At 47.3% G+C, this 17,222-nt stretch overlaps 2 protein-coding genes across 2 annotated transcripts; both read left to right on the top strand.

Annotated features, from left to right (window-relative positions):
• Positions 1-8,227: 8,227 nt before the first annotated feature.
• On the top strand, positions 8,228-9,163 carry LOC142003076 (olfactory receptor 51G2-like). The gene has a single exon (XM_074979737.1). The coding sequence runs from the start codon at positions 8,228-8,230 to the stop codon at positions 9,161-9,163; it is 936 nt and encodes a 311-aa protein (XP_074835838.1).
• Positions 9,164-15,646: 6,483 nt separating this feature from the next.
• On the top strand, positions 15,647-16,582 carry LOC142003068 (olfactory receptor 51G2-like). The gene has a single exon (XM_074979726.1). The coding sequence runs from the start codon at positions 15,647-15,649 to the stop codon at positions 16,580-16,582; it is 936 nt and encodes a 311-aa protein (XP_074835827.1).
• The last annotated feature ends 640 nt before the right edge of the window (positions 16,583-17,222 follow it).

The raw sequence follows: 17,222 nt of genomic DNA, 5'->3' as shown, positions 1-17,222 counted from the left end.
CTGAAGGAAAGCACTGACAGCATGAAGACCAGAACTAGGTGCAGATATTGCAGCTGATGAGACTGCAAAAAGAACTCATGAGGTGCCTGGTACAGGTGCACAGAGCTATGAGCTATGCACAGAGAGGGCTATGCTGAACCACATGCCCTCTTTACCATGTTGCCTATCCTCTCCCTTTGGCATGCCAGAATGCAGAGGATGGGCTGTCAAAGGCATCCTTCCATTCTAATCCCAGGGATGCTTCTGAGAGCAGAAGGCTTCCATTCCTTCACTTGAGATGGCAAAATGTTGTTGTTTACCACCCCTGAAACCCCTGATATGAACTCACTACTCTCCCCTGAATAAAAATGAGTAAGCTTGCACAAGCAGTGTCTTTATTGCTTGTGATATGGGGGTGGGGTAGGAGTGGGCTTACAAGATTCACAGGTCAGCACACATCAATTGTGAGCACTTCCTGAAGAGCAACGGGCATGTTTGTTATGTTGGTGTCTGGTCATTCCTAAACATGTTTTTCAAAGTCCCTTCCCCCGTCAATGCCCTTCACAGTGCTCTCCTTACTGCCCTGGTGTCTGGCTGCTCATAATTACTGTCCAGGTGATCTGTCTCTGCCCTCCAGCCTGGCACGAAATCCCTCCACCCCTTGCTTTTATATAAATTATGGAGCACACAGCAGGCTGCCACCATGTGGGGAATCTGGTTTTGCTGAGGTCTAACCGACAAAGGGACAAGGGAAAGCTGAGTCACTCAGGACCACTGTTGGCATCCCCATGTCTCCAATGGTGATTTTCTGGTCTGGAAAGAAAATTCCATTCTGCAGCTTTCTGACCAGACAGATGTGCTCTTTTCCCAACCATCCCACATTGATGTCTATGAAACAGCACTTGTAATCCACCAATGCCTTCAATGCCATGGGGAAGTACACCTTGCAGTTTATTCTCTATGTGACAAGGTGGTCTGGTGCCAAGCTCGGGGTGTGTGTTTGTTCCATCTATCACCCCACCGCAGTTAGGGAACCCCATCTCAACAAAATCATCCACTATATCCTGCATATTTCCTGGAGTCATTGTCTTTCCTAATAGAAGGTTATTGATTGCCTTGGCTGCCTGGATGACAGCAGCCCCCACTGTAGATTTTCCCACTCCGAATTGATTGCCCACTCACCAGTAACTGTCAGGTATAGCAAACGTTCACAACACTATTGTCACTCAATTCTGAACTGCCAGAGTACATCCCCTTGCAGCACTTAAGGGTGGCGGAGGGAAAAATTCGCAAAGCTCCATGAAAGAGGCCTTTCACATGCAGAAGTTTTGTACCTACTATTCATTGACTCATACCTGCAAAAGAATGATGCTCCACCAGTCTGAGCTTGTTTCATGGCCCCAGAACAGGCGCAGTACAAAACATCAAGGCAGAGGACACTCTTGGCCAAAATTTCGAAAGGGCCATGCTGTTGGCCAAATAGGAGAATACTAATGAGGATCTGAATATTCAGTGCCTCATTAGCATGCTGCCAGTCACAGCACTTCGAAAGTGCGGCATTTCAATTACTCATGACTTGTCTACATGGGGCCCTTTTCGAAAGGACCCTGCAAACATTGAAATCCCCTTATTCCCATCAGCTGGCAGCATGCTAATGAGGCACTGAATATTCATTAGCATGGCATTTTTCAAAGTTTTCCCCAAGTGTAGCTGTAGCCCAACTGCAGCCAGCATCTCCCCATTCCTCCTCTCCAGGGATTCACATTTGGGTATGTCCATGTCCTCAGAGTCTTCAATGCTTCTAAGGTTGAGGATCTACATGTGCAGCAGCACAATGAATGAGGTGCTCACAATATTTGTCACAACACTTTTAAGCTGTTCAGGTTCCAACCCAGGCTTGGCTACATGGATATGAGGAAAGAGAGTGAAAACGCTTTTTACCATTGCTTTCCAAAAGGAGCTGGAGGAGACAACTGCTTTATGGGCTTCTCATGACACACACCAGAACTCACACAGAATTTTTTGTCTCTTCAGACACTTGGGACAAAATTCCACAATGTAACAGGGTAGTAGAAAATGTGGGATAGGAACCCACCATGCATTGCTGACAGTCAAAGTTCGCAACCCTAATTGGGGACACACTGTGTGTGGTCTTCAAGTGCCAGTGTGGACATGCCCCGTCAACTTTGGGTGCTAACAAAATGACCTTAACAAATGTGACCTAGTTACCTAGTGTAGACATACTCTTACATACTGATCGTGCAGTTACGCATATAGAGGACTCCCATTCAGAGGAGTTTGCAGGATTCAGGCTTTAGTGACTGAGTACTGGAGCCAAAGGATGTTGAGAGCTGTAATCAGTGCCATGTTTGGTAAACAAAAATTAAAAAAAAAATAAGAGCTGCTAGTCAGCTGGCTCTCTACCCCCTACTTTCAGCCAATCACATGGCTGGGGCTGCAATGGTGCCAGTACACAAGCACAATAAAAGCAGTGGTCCTAACTTACGATTTTTGCATGTTTACATTTCAAACGATGTTTACATCAGTGTTAATGGCTTAAGGTAAGAAAAGAAAGGATTCTTTAAAAAGCATAATTCTTTTGGAGTGTTGCAGATACGAAACAAAACTTTTTTTTTAAATCCTCTGTCATTGATACATAGTAAATTGTAAAAAAAATGGAATAAATTTACTATGAATACTATTTATTTGTTCGACATTTTTATTTTCATTGAATTCTAGACAAGTGATTTCCATCAAGTTTTAGAATTTGTTTGTGGAGACCTGCTGTAAACACATAGAGGCCAGATCTTTGCTACCTGGTCTTGTTATGGCTGGTCAGAGAACTACCATTGACTCATAAGTAGAAATTTGAAGAAGGATCCATATGCAAACGCCAAAGCCATGTGTTAATACACTCCTCGGAGCTCTATTCTTTGAGTTGGTGACACACACAATGTGAAAATTTCAAGCCAGGAGGTCTTTGCCTCTTTCTACAAGTCTCTGTCACACTTGTATAGTGTGGGTCCCTAACCCTCTTTTAAAATTCTGACTACAAATCACCTGTTGTTTTTCTTTCCTTTGTCTTTTCAGTATAGTCATCTCTGTGTGTTGATTTCGTTGCTGTCTGTGTGTCTTTATTGCTTATTTTTACAGTTCTGCATGTTTTCAGTATTAATCAAATTAAGATCTGGCATCCCAGAGAAACTCTATAAGCAATAGAGACTGCTTTTTACTCCTCTTTCCAGTGTCAGAAAATAGTCCATATGAATGTATTTCAGAATGTGTGTGTGTCTTTTGGTGCCAGATTTATTTAAGAACTCCTCCAAAACCATAAGATCTAGAACCCCAACATTTGGTGTGTGGCTTCTTCTTAAACTTAAACCATGGTCAGTCTTTGGTTGTGTGGGGAACATGGGAAATTATAGGAATGAGAGTGCTTCCCAGAACATGAAAAGGGAGGGCACAGAGAAAGGAGGGAAGCAAAAGGGAGAGAACAGAGAAGAGTCACTGAAAGTGGCCAAAGGGGGCAGCCGCAGCACAGAAGTAAGGCCAGCTCTGCCATCTTCCCTGCCACAAAGATCAGGAAAGTTAGTCCCCTGCTCCAAATCCAGTGGCTGCATTCCCAGTGGAGAGCCTACAGGCCAGAGGGGAAGCTGCTGGAGAGAGGGGCTGCTGGAGAGTGGGGAAGCCTCCAGAACCTGGCCAACCTCAGACATCCTGCACACTGTCATGGAAGCTGGAAGGAGGCAGCCCCCAGGGCCTGGCCACCAGAGCCTTCCTGAAAACAGTGGGGGCAGCTGGAGGATGCAGACCCCCCAGGTCCTTGCTTCTTCCACATAATCTGAAGTATGGTGGTGGGAAAGCAAAGGGGGGTAGTCCTGCCCCAGGACACTGGCTGTGCCTAGACAGCCTACTGATTGTGGGCAGAACCGTGGAGTGGGGCAGCACCCCAGCATGTGGCTTTGCACACCCAGCCTGGACATTGTGAGAGGCAGCTGCTGGGCAGGGAGACCTCTGGAGCCAGCCCTCTCATTAGTCAGACTGCAGCTGAGGGCTACTGGATGGTGGGGCAGCTCCCAGATCCTGCCATCCCACCCCCAAGAGAGTTTGTAGGCAGCAGGTAGGAGTCTCTGGAGGCTGGGAAGAACCAGACCACTCCCCAGGCTTCTGGCCAAAGGGGGGATGCTGGAGTCTGGTGACTGCCCCCAGATCCTCACCCCCACTTCAACAGACTACAGACTGAGGGGGGGGTGATTGATGGGGGGCAGCCTCCAGTGTGCCACCCTTTCCGACAGCCTGCGAGGCACAGGGGTGCTCTGGAGGCTAGAGCTGGCCCCCAGTCACTGGATAGCCCATAGATCACCCTGCCAAACAGGCTGCAGGCTGGAAGGGGTTGCTTGATGCTGGGAGTAGCCCCCCTAGTGCCCCGACAGTCCAGCTGCAGAGAGGAAGGCAGCTGGAGACCGGGGTAGCCCACAAACTACCATCCCCCCAGTAGGCTACAGGATGGAGGGAACACTGGACAAGGAACGCCCTCCACCCCCATTGCCCACAGCAGCTGCATGTTGGGGACAGCAATCCAGAGATAGTCCCCAGGGTGCTGCCCCCTGCAGATAACCAAAAGGCAATGGGAGTGGCTGGAGGCTGGAGATGGCGTTTGGGTACTTTTATCTCCCAACATGTGTGCACTCCTGGTTACTCCCTCCTAGGAGGAGTCACTGGCCAGGGACAACAGTCCTGGCCCTCTCCGAGTAGCTGCTGCTGGAGCATTGCCACCATTGCCGCAACGGTGGGACCCGGGAACCCGCACATGCTCACTGGCCTTCACTTGTGCACTGCACCCCCTGCTTTCACACCTCCCATCTTGAACACCTCCACACCTCCCCACCCTCCACCCTGAGCTGCCCACCCTCTACTCCTGCTGACACCGAGCCCTCACTCCGGCCTTTCTTTTTGGTCATTTTTGAAAGATACTCGTATTGAAAAAGCACATGCATTATTCATTCGTTTTCAAACCAGTTACTTCAGTTTTGACCTGACCAACACCAGGCCACTCTTCTAGCACTATTCATGTTTCTGGTGAGAGCAGGACATGTGTTTGGGCAGATCAGTCATTTTCTGAGAGTAGTTTCCATGAAAATTTACTGCTCACACTACATGGTCAGAGTAGGATGTTACATTGGGCCGCTGGTGCAAATTGTTTATGCTTTTAATTAGTGAGCATGACTGTTATTTATAGCTCAGTGGTTTGAGCATTGGCCTGCGAAACACAATCTTCTGAGTTCAGCCCTTGTGGGGGCAATTTAGGGATTTGGGACAAAAAAAAGAAAAGGGAGAGTGTTTGGTCCTGCCAAGAGGGCAGGGGACTGGACTTGATGATCTCCTGAGGTCCCTTCCAGTTCTAAGAGGTGTGTGTTTGGGAAATATTTATGTGTGGCTCCCCATGCAATGTCCATTCTTTGGGCCGCACCCTGAGTTTTTGATGCAGGAAAGGGGACTCCAAGAAGAAATCTGCTCCTGTAATTGGGCAGTGATGCTGAACACCTGCAGTTTGCCATTGTCTGTGATAGGCTTAAAACTAGTGCACAGGAAACCAAGCAACAGAAGTTCCCAGGTGGCCAAGTGGCCGCCAAGGGCATAAGCCAGCATGCTACATAAAGGCAGTTGCCTCTGTATCTGAACAGACACTGCCTGATGACCGTACTATCTCACCTTGTAGAGTTGGTGAAAATTCTGGGGCCAGAACTCCTTTTTTTCCAGGAATTGGGTATGTTGGCAAGTTTCACTGTCTTTAAAATGCAAAGAGAAGGGAAAAGGTTACCAGCTGTTTCCATTTGCAGATATTCTGTGCAGCAGCAGAGGACTCAGCTGGAAAAAGGGGAGACTCAGTGATGGGGATGAAGGATATGCAGCCCTAGACAGTTTGGGAATCCATCACCATATCTGCCAAAAACTCCTAAGTGGGTTATCCAAGCTACAGGAACATCTAATATTCAAATAGAGCTTGGAGAATTAAAAGCCCAATGTCCCAAGTTAGGATTTATCAAAAGGACCCATTTCTTCAATACACAGTGTCCTTTGGACTTAACAATGCAAAGGACTGTGTGAGAAGACACACCACGGAACACCAGTGATTAAGTCCCAAAACCCTCGCAAATTTATTAGCTCTTGGAAATTTAATCAGGGAATCTATCTTCAGATGTTTTCTTCTCTGCTTCAATTGAGAAGACAGGAATTCAGAGCTGTGTTGTTCCTTAGACACAGCTCCGATAGTGCATATTTCTGTTTCCTAATTGGCGGGGGGCTCCAGAATTTCTGTCCTTGATTTATAAGTCTACCAGCTTCACTATCCCTTCTCTTTTCTCTCAGTGGGATATGTGAGACCTTGTCTCCTGCCTTTCATGGGGTGGAGTCCCACAATCCTCCCTCCCTCAGACTGGGCCCGGGGCTACAGCACGCTACAGGTTGGCTGTGCTTGCACAGAAAGTCCAAGTGAGTCTGGCCACTGTGATTCTTCCCTTTGTGAGTTTGTGAGTAGTTGTGAGAGGAGTGAGCAGACGGCCTTCTTCAAGCAAACTACTATTTAGTCAACCAATAGGAATACAAAGCAATGAAGGCAATTAAGAGTGTTTTCAAATAACAGTCTCTACTCCTCTCTGACCCTTCCACCCTCATGGGACCCAGGCAGGCCAAGAGCCTTCAGACTTCTCCAGCTGCACCTGTGTCTGTCACACTAAAGACTTCTCAGTAACAGTTGGTTATGAGCTCTCTTGAGTCTGCTGAAATGGATTTTGCCCACAAAATCTCATTACATGTTGAAACTGTGTAATCTGGACTCATCGGGACCTGATGGGTGGGAGACAAGGAAATATGCTGGATTATGGAAGGTCAATATTTTCTACCATACTACCAACACCCTCCACTGCTTTCTGGGCTTGTAGAAGACAAGTAAGGGTACATTCCAGCTAAATAACAGCACAGAACGCTGAAAGCCAGGGCTGGTGGGTATAAATAAACGTAATGGGACCACAACAAACTTGGCCACACTCTGGCTAAGTGGTCATTCAACTAACTAAAATCATGCCCAATTATGGACGTTGCCAGATGAGAGAGTTCCAGATTAGAGAGTTTCAATCTGTACGTAATGAATAAAATTGTAAGTCTTGTAGGTACTAGAAGAATGCTTTGTTGTTTGTGGAGCTACAGCCTAAAATCCCTAACCCTCTGAAACTAGGTATGGGAAGCTAATAGAGCCCGATTCAGATCAAAGGCAGAGATGGAATTATGGAGTCACAACATTGTAGTCAGCCTGTCCTTAATAATTTATCCATGTTTGTTTCAAGGATGCAATCAAATAATTTGTATTCTCAAGAGAGGAGATATTTAATATATATATAAATATTTTATATAAAACATATCCTCTCTTGAGAATACAAATTATTTGATTTAGATATATCTATCTATCTATCTATCTATCTATCTATCTATCTATCTATCTATATATATATATATAATGAGTCAATTAAACATGTTTATAAATGGTTTCAGTTCTGAACAGAGACACAGAATGACCATTTCCACCACACTCACACAAGATACTGTGGGTCACACTCAGTTGTGAAGAATCAGAAGGGTGTTGGTGGTAAAGTGACAATTGCAAAAAAACCCGCGGAGGACAAGGACACAAGTAGTTTTTAGAATAACCACAAAGAGTTATCAATGGACCCAAGAGATTACCAGGATTCACAAAGGGATGGGCTGTTTAAGTGAGTAGCAAAACTTCATATGAAAATAAAGAAAAACTCAAAAGGGCTTTATTCTTTCTTGGTTTATACCACAATATGAGGCTTACCTGTCCTTGTAAAGGGGAAGCTATCACTTGGAGCAAGCTATCTCACACCTGCCTTTAGCAGGAATTAACTCACCTTCACCTGAAGCATCTAGAACTTTGGACTGTACTCTGGGTAAATGTACTGCAGGGCTGATCAAATGTAGCAGTACCGACTGTCCTAACCGTGCTTTTAATCCAAAACTATAGTTGGATGGTGTGATGTGGGTGTGTGTGTTTGTGTGAGATAGGGAGAGAGAGAGAGAGAGAGAAAGAGAGAGAGAGATAGATCTTTCTGGAGTTCCATGTAGTTTCCAGGACTGCACCGTGGGCAAAACAATTTTTCACAAACTATCATCTGGTCTCCTTTTTCATTTCAGGAAGGAAAGTTCAAAATTCCTGGGACCTGCCCAATACATTATGTCAGTTCTCAACAATACCAAATTCATTTCTGCAGTGTTCCTTCTTACTGGGATACCCGGACTTGAAGACGTCCATCTCTGGCTATCTATCCCCTTCTGTTTAACATATGTTATTTCAATAGTAGGAAATTCAGTCATTCTGTCCATCATCAAGACAGATACAAGCCTTCATGAGCCCATGTACATTTTTCTATCCATGTTGGCCATCACAGACATAGGCTTATTGACAGCCACCATGCCAACAATACTGCGCATATACATGTTTAACTACAGAGAGATCAGCTTCACTGCATGCTTTGCCCAAATGTTTTTCATCCACTTTCTTCATTGCACTGAATCCTCTCTGCTCTTGTTGATGGCCTTTGACCGCTATGTTGCAATTTGTGACCCTCTGAGATATGCTTCCATCTTAACCCTGCCAAGAGTAATCAAGATGGGGCTGCTGTGTGTACTAAGGGGCGTGGCCATAATACTCCCACTCCCACTTCTCTTGAAACGGTACCAATACTGTGAAACTGGTGTCCTCTCCCATTCCTACTGCCTGCACCAGGACGTCATGAAGATGGCCTGTTCAGACATCACAGTCAGCAGCATATGTGGCTTGACTGCTAGACTTCTAACAATGGGGTTGGACTCATTACTCATCTTCCTCTCTTATGTGATGATTCTCAGTACAGTGCTTAGCGTTGTGTCCCCCACAGAGTGCATGAAGGCTCTAAACACTTGTGTCTCCCACCTCTGTGCCGTCCTGATCTTCTACACACCAGAGATTGGCTTGTCTTTGATATCCAGATTTGTGAAGGGCTACTCTCCCATGCTTAGTGTTCTCCTGGGCTACATGTCTGTTCTGGTCCCACCCCTGCTGAACCCAATTGTGTACAGTGTGAAAAGCAAACACCTTCGAGCAAGAATTTTTAGGAGGTTCATCAAGTGAAAGGTCAGTTTATCACCCAGATCCAGCACTAGTGACACAGAAGACAAAAATATTTGGCTATGGCCATCTACTCCATCCTGGACCCTTATATTCAAGACAACAAGAGCTTCTGATCTCTATTCTGCAGAGAGACTCAGACTGGGTCAAAGGCCTGGATTAAGGGAATGGGGCTGGTGAGGGATGAATCTGCAGTGGTGGAAATATACCAATGCTGGCAGCAGCATTTACAAAGAGTTACTGTTGGTGGATGGCCATAGTGCAGAAGGAAGTTAGCAACTAAAATGCTTTATGGGTGGCCACTCCCACTTCAGAATATCTATTGAGTGGCTTCTTGTTTTTTGCTCACAACACTCATGTTAATGCATCCCAGGATCATGTGTGCTTTTTTCAAAGCAGCATTGCACTGTTGACTAATATTTAGCTTGTGGTCCACTATAACTCCTAGAGCCCCTTCTGCAGTACTCTTTGCTAGACAGTCGCTTTCCATTCTGTATGTGTGAAACTGATTATGCCTTCCTAAATGGAGTACTTTGCATTTGTCCTTATTAAACTTCATCCTATTTACTTGAGACCATTTCTCCACTTTGTCCAGATAATTTGTGCAGAAGAATCCCAAGCATTGTTACAGTCTGGGGACTGACTGGCTAAGTAGTAGTGTAGTAGAAAATGACCTGGGGATTACAGTGGATGAGAGGCTGGATATGAGTCAACAGTATGCTTGTGTATCCAAGAAGGCTAACAGCATATCAGGTTGCATTAGGAGAAGCATTTCCAGCATATCTAGAGGAGTTATTATTCCCCTCTACTCGGCACTGGTGAAGCCACATCTAGAGTATTTCATCCAGTTCTGGGTGCCCCAGTATAGAAAGGATGTGGATTCACTGGAAAGTGTTCAGCAAAGGACAAAGATAACAATTAGGGGGCTGGAGCACAGGACCTATGGGGAAAGGCTGAGAGATCTGGTCTTATTTAGTTTGCAGAAGAGAAGCCTGAGGGGTGATTTGATAGCAGACTTCAACTTCCTGAAAGGAGGTCTAAAGGGGATGGAGAAACTGTTCTTAGTGGTGACAGACAATAGAACAGGGAGTAATGTTCTGAAGTTACAGAGGGAGAGGTGTAGGTTGGATATTAGGAAAAACTATTTCACCAGGAGGGTGGTGAAGCATTGGGATTTATTACCAAGAGAGGTGCTGGAATCTCCATCCTTAGAAGTTTTTAAGTTCCAGCTTGACAAAGTCCTAGCTGGGATGATTTAGATGAGATTGATGCTGCTTTTTGGCAGGGGAATGGACTAGATGACCTCTTGACGTCCCTTCCAACCCTCGAATTCTACGATTGTATGACTTGGAATTATGACTCTCTCCTCCAAAGCAGTTGCAGCCTGACCCAGCTTGGTATCATCTATAAATTTACTAAGCGTACACTCTATGCCAATACATCCTTGATGAAGATAATGAACAGAAACAGTCCCAAAACAGACTTCTGCATGACTCCACTTGTTAGTCACTTCCAGCATGATTGTAGTAGTAGTAGTAGCATCCTTCAGTCTAGGTAGACTATGGATCGCGCACTTCGTAGTTCCATTTGGCATCCTCATTTGCAGCGTCGGCTGTGACTGTGAAGACCCACACGAGAGTGACAGTCCTTGCTGCATCTGTTGAATATGTAACGGGTGTCTGGCAGGTCCTTGCTGTGCTTTCTGTGGGCTCGCTTCTCCTTTGCTAGCTGTGTGATCCTCAGCTCACCCTTTTGAAGGCCCTTTTATAGTTCCTACTTCCATCTGCTGCGATCATCTGCATGGCTCTGGGGTGGAATGATGCCAGATTTCTTACTGGGCTGTGCCTCCTTACTTGCATCTCTGTTTGCTTCACTTTTCTACTGGTCCTGAGAACTGGAACACAAGGTGTAACTAATCCCCCGCTATGAGCTCAGCTAGTAGGTGCATGACAGCAAGTGGTGTGGCTCCCTCAGGGACTGACAAAGAGGGATGGCCTCTCCCCATCTCTTCACTGAAGCCCCGCCTCATGCCCCATCTCTTGCTACTAGGCCTTTTCCTGTGCCCTTCAAGTCCCTCAATACTTTGCACTGGGGAGGCCGGTCTTGGGCTTTGATGAAAGTGACTAAAGCACACAAGGCCACCCTGGGCAGCCAGACATTCCACCTTCCATGGGGTTGCTCCTTGGGGCAAGGACACAGACTCAGAGCTTACCTCGGGTTCTCCACTCTCTTCCCAATTCTGGGGCTTCTCAGCCTGGCTCAAGCTTCTGATCTCCAGAGAGGTAGAAGATCAAAGGAGGGGAGGAAAGGGGTGAGGTCTTGGAGGAAGAAATGGGCCAGAGGAAGGGGCCTCAAGGAGAAGAGAGGAGCAGAGGGTGCAGGCTCAAAGTGGAAGACAAAGGGTGAGCTGGAGGTTAGAGAAAGGACGGGGCTTGTGCCTGTGTCCTGCTTTTGGCTTTTGAAACGTTGCTTACACTAGTGTGAATCTGCTGAGCTGGGAAAGGAACTAGGCATGCTGTAGGATGACGGACTTAATGACTGGGCCCAGCAGGTGAGCTGTGTGCAGAGCTATCACCTGAATGGCTTCTCCTGCCATCCTCCATTACTCATGTCTGTGACAAGTTCCTGGCTGAGGGCATATGGGAAGGGTATACGTCTATGCCCTTTGAATGGCCCCTGTCCACAACGGGTGCACTGCTCATGGACCACGCAGCACCCACAGATAACCAGCACTCAGGTCAGGACTGCACCTGAAGAACAGCCCTACAACTTCCTTCATGGTCTCAGAGAGTGGTTATTAATGGTTCACTGCCAGGAAAAGAAGCTGAATGTCTTCCACGTGTGCTGCCTCAGGCTCATCCTTGGAATATCGTGGAAGGACAAAGTGTCCAACACTACTGTCCTTGAACAAGCTGGAATCCCAACTACGCACAACCTCCTCAGGCAGCGGCGGCTCTGCTGGCTTGGCCACGTTCACAGGATGAATGATGAAGGATCCCAAAAGACATCCTGTATGGCGAGCTAGCCTCTGGCAAAAGACCTCCCGGATGCCCCCAGCTGCACTACAAAGATGTGTTGAAGAGAGACCTCAGGGAAGTAGACATCAAGCCAGACAGCTGGGAGGAGCTGGCACCAGATCCAGACTGATAAAGTGGGGGCAGCTCGAGAAGGGCAGCTTGAGGCTGCAGTTCCCTGTAGAACCTGACCCCATCTAGACAACCTGCAGGATTTGGGTGGGGCAGCTAGAAGGGGGCAAGCCTGCCCCCATAGCCTGGTACAGGCTGTGGCTGGAGCAGCTGGCAGGCACAGCACCCCAAAGCCTGGCTTGCACAGACAGCCTGTACACAATGGGAGGGAGCTGTAGCCATCAGCCCCTGGGAACATGCACCCTCACCAGACAGCCTGCAGGCTGTGGAGGGGCTGATGGAGGGCAGCAATGCCCTAGAGCCTGCCCCCACCTGACAGCCTGGAGGCAGCAGGTGGGAGTCACTAGAGGCTATGAAGAACCAGCCTGCCCTACCACCAGCCTTCAGACCAAACTGGGGATGCTGGAATCTGAAGGTGGCTCCCAGGACCTCACCTCCACCTCAACAGCCTATAGGCTGTGAAGGGTGGCTGATGGAGTTGTCCCCGCCCCATACAGCCTGTAAGGCATAGGGAGGTTCTGGAGGCTGCGGCTGGCCCTCAGTGGCCACACAGCCTGGACAGCTCTCTGCCAAACAGCCTGGAGGATGGAGGGGATTGCTGGATGCTGGTGGGGGGGTAGCCTCCATAGCATCACCCCACAAGACCATGTCTAGAGTGGGGGGGAAGCTGGAGGCCAGGACCAGCCCTTAGGCCATTGGCCCCCAGCAGGCTTCTGATGGGGAGGCACTGGCAAGTACCACCCACCCCCAGTTCAGCTGCAGGATGGGGGAGGGCATCATCAGGGCAGAAACAGACCCCAGGTTGCTGCCCCCTGTAGGCACACGGCAGGAAAGGCAGCAGGGGTTGCACCTGGAGGCTGGAGCTGGCATTTGGGTGTTGCTTCCACCCAATGAGTGTGTAGCCCAATATTCTCCCTTTCCCCACAGGAAAAGTCACTGGCTGGGAAGCACAACCCTGGCCCACTCTGGAGGAACTGCTGGGCGGGGAACACTGACCTAGCCCTCTGGAAGTAGCTACAGCTGGAGCTTCACCAGCATTGCTGTGACAGTGGGACCTAGGAACCCCCACTCTCCTTCTAGTCTTTATTTGTGCACCCCTCCCCCTGCTTTCAGCACCCCCATCTCAGGCACCTCCACGCCTCCTCACCCTCTGCCCTAAGCAGTTATGACCTGACCAATACCAGGTAGCTCTGTTAGCAACGTTAATATTTGTGGTGAAAACAGGACCCATATTTGGGCAGATCAGTCATTTTTGAGAGTAGTTTCCATGAAGCTTTACTGCTCAGACGCCGTGGTCATAGTAGGATGTCAAACTGGGGCTCTGGTGCATATTGTTTGTACTTTAAATGAGTGGCCATGACTTTTATTTATATATTTGTTTTCATGAAGCCACAATTTTGCCTGTTTCCTAGCTTGAGTTATGAGAAAGGGAAATTTCTAAGTATGGATCGCAATGGAACGTCCATTCCCTGGGTTGCACCTTGAGTTTGTAATGCAGGAAACGGAACTGCAGGGAGAAATCTGCTCCTATGATTGGGTGGTGATATTAAACAAATGCAGTTTGCCATTGGCTTTGATGAGGTTAAGCCAAGCAGCAGAAGTTCCCTGATGACCAAGTGGTCCCCAGGGCAATGTGCCAGCATGCTTCATAAAGGCATTTGCCTCCCTATCTGAACACACACTGACTGCCGCCTGTGTGACCTCATCTTGTACTTTGGGTGAAAACCTCTGGTGCCAGTACTCCACTTTTACCAGGAACTGGGTACGTTGGCAGGTTTCACTGTCTTTAACATGCAAAGAGAAGGGAAGAGGGTACCAGCTGTGTCTATTTGAGGATGTTCTTTGCGGCAACAGAGGACTCAGCTCAGCATTGGGGTGAGTCAGTGACGTGGATGGAGGACAGGCAGCATGAGGCAGCTTGGGAATCCCTCCTGACATCGTCAAAGGTCCTCAGTAGGTCAGTCGAGCTATAGGAAAATCTGCTATTCAAATATAGGTAGAAGCAGTAAAGGTCCAATGCCTTGCATTAGGATTTCTCAGTGGCTCCCATTTCTTCAATACTCAGTGTCCAGTGAGCCTGGCAGTGCAAAGGGTTTTGTGAGAGGACACACCACGGAATGCCAGTGACTAGGTCCCAAAACCATCTCAAGATTATTTGTTCTTGGAAGTTCAATCAAGGAATGTATTTTCAAATGCTTTCTTCTCCGGTTCAATCAAGAATGCAGGAATTCAGAGCTCCGTTGCTTCTTAGACACCACTCCGATAGGGCATATTTCTCTTTCCTGATTGGATGAGGACTTCAGCAGTTCTGCCCGAGGTTTGTATGTCTACAAACATCTCCGCCCCTTCTCGGGTCTCTCAGTGGGTGATATCAGACGTCCTACCATACATACCCTCACATGGGTTGTAATCCCACAATCCTCCCACCCTGACACAGGGCCCAGTGCTATAGTACAGTGTAGTTTGAGTGTGATTACCCAGAAAGTCCAAGAGAATGAGCAGCCGACCTCCTTCAAGCAAAATACTGTTTCATTGAACAACAGGGATACAGTGCAGTATGGGCAAATAAGAGTGTGTTCAAATAGTCCATACTGCTCTCTCACTTTCCACTTGTACCCAGGCAGGCCAAGAGCCTTCAGACTTCCCCAGCTGTGCCTATGGCTAACAGGACTGAACATTTCTCAGTAATAGTTGGGTTATGAGCTTTCATGGGTCTGATGAAGTGGGTCTTACCCACAGAAGCTCATTACAGGTTGAACCTCTCTCCTCTGGCACCATTAGGACCAGATCCATGGATGAGAAAATATGCCGGGTGATGGGAAGTCAACATATTCTAGCATATTACCAACATGTCCACTGCTTACTCGGCTCTTAGAAGACATTTAAGAGCAAATTACACATAAATAACAGCTCAGAACTCTGAGACCCAGAACTGAAGGATGGAAACAAACTTTATGGGACCATGTGAAACGTGGCCACACTCATCATAAGTGGTCATCCAGCTAGCTAACGTCACTTGACTAAATCTGATTGAGTCTGGAAGTGCCAATATTCCCGCTGTTGCTTTAAATTGAAAAATATGGGTTTCTTTTGTTGTTGGGTGGTTTTTGTTTGTTTGGTTGGTTGGTTTTTTTTTGGTTGGTTGGTTTTGTGGGGGGAGGGCAGGGGTTCAATGTGTGGGGGGTGCGGATGGTGGGGGTGTCATACTGGAGTTCTGGGTAGTTTCCAGGCCTGAATTTAGAGAAGAACGTTTTTTTCTCTAGATATCATCTGACAGTCTCCTGTTCTTTTTCCTTTCAGGAAGGAAAATTCAAAACTCCTTGGAACTGACCAGGGCATTATGTCAGCTAACAATAATACCAAATTCAATTCCTCATTGTTCCTTCTTACTGGGATACCTGGAATTGAAGACGTCCATCTCTGGATTTCTATACTCTTCTGTTTAACATATGCTCTTTCAATATTAGGAAATTCAATCATTCTTCACGTCATCAGAAAAGACACAAGCCTCCATAAGCCCATGTACGTATTTCTATCCATGTTGGCCATCACAGACATTGGCTTATCGATAGCCACCATGCCAACAATTCTGGGCATATACATGTTAAACTACAGAGAAATCAGCTTCAATGCCTGTTTTGCCCAACTGTTTTTCATCCATTTTCTTCAATGCACTGAATCTTCTCTGCTCTTGTTGATGGCATTTGACCGTTACATTGCAATCTGTGACCCTCTGAGATATGCCTCTATCTTAACCCTGCCAAGAGTAACTAAGATGGGGCTGTTGTGTGTACTAAGGGGGTTGGCCATGATACTCCCACTCCCACTTCTCTTGAAACGATACCAATACTGTCGAATCGGTATCCTCTCCCATTCCTACTGCCTGCACCAGGATGTCATGAAAACTGCTTGTTCAGATATCACAGTCAACAGCGTCTATGGTTTGATTGCTAGACTACTAACCATGGGGTTGGACTCACTGCTCATCTTCCTCTCTTATGTGATGATCCTCAGTGCGGTGCTTAGCATTGTGTCCCGCACAGAGTGCATGAAGGCTCTGAACACTTGTGTCTCCCACCTCTGTGCAGTCCTGATATTCTACATACCAGAGATTGGCTTGACCGTGATATTCAGATTTGTGAAGGGCTACTCTCCCATGCTTAGTGTTCTCCTGGGCTACATGTCTGTTCTGGTCCCACCCCTGCTGAACCCAATTGTGTACAGTGTGAAAAGCAAACACCTTCGAGCCAGAGTCATCAGGGTGTTCATCAGATAATAGTTTATCACTCAGCTCAAGCACTAGTGAAACAGAAGACAAAAAACATGGGATATGGATAATTTGTGTTCAAGACAACATCAGGTACTGATTTCCATTCAGCTGAAAGAGACTCACATTGTGTTTAGGACCCGAAGGAAGGGAAAAGTGCTGGTGAGGGAGGAATATGCAGTGCGCAAAAGTGACCACAGCAGGCAGCAGCACTTCCATAGAACCACTGTTCCTGGTGGGCCAAGGTGCTTCAGAATTCCTGTTGATACCGTCAATAAAGACCAGGGACGCGGATGTGCTTTATCGTTACACCTGGTCTGATACTGTTCTGTCTCAGGTTCAACAGCCATGGACCTTGAAGGAAATTGCAGGGTTGTTCTACACGTGCCGTCCTGACCTGGGAGCTAGTTATCTACGGGTGCTGCATGAACCATGAGCTCTGCACTAGTTATGGATGGGGCCATTTAAGGGGTACAGATACTCACCCTTCCCCTTTGCCTTCATTCAGGTGCTTTCAATTGAATGAAGTCAGAGACCTGTGTAATGGCGAAGGCCAGGAAAAGCCATTCAGATAGTTGTGCGCTCAACACACCAGCTGATCCCACTCCTCACTGAGGCAGAGCTGAGAGATGTGTGTGTGTGTGATTAT

This window comes from Carettochelys insculpta, chromosome 1 (assembly GCF_033958435.1).
Source record: "Carettochelys insculpta isolate YL-2023 chromosome 1, ASM3395843v1, whole genome shotgun sequence".
Classification (NCBI taxonomy): domain Eukaryota; kingdom Metazoa; phylum Chordata; order Testudines; family Carettochelyidae; genus Carettochelys; species Carettochelys insculpta.
This window is presented reverse-complemented; position numbering and strand designations above follow the sequence as displayed.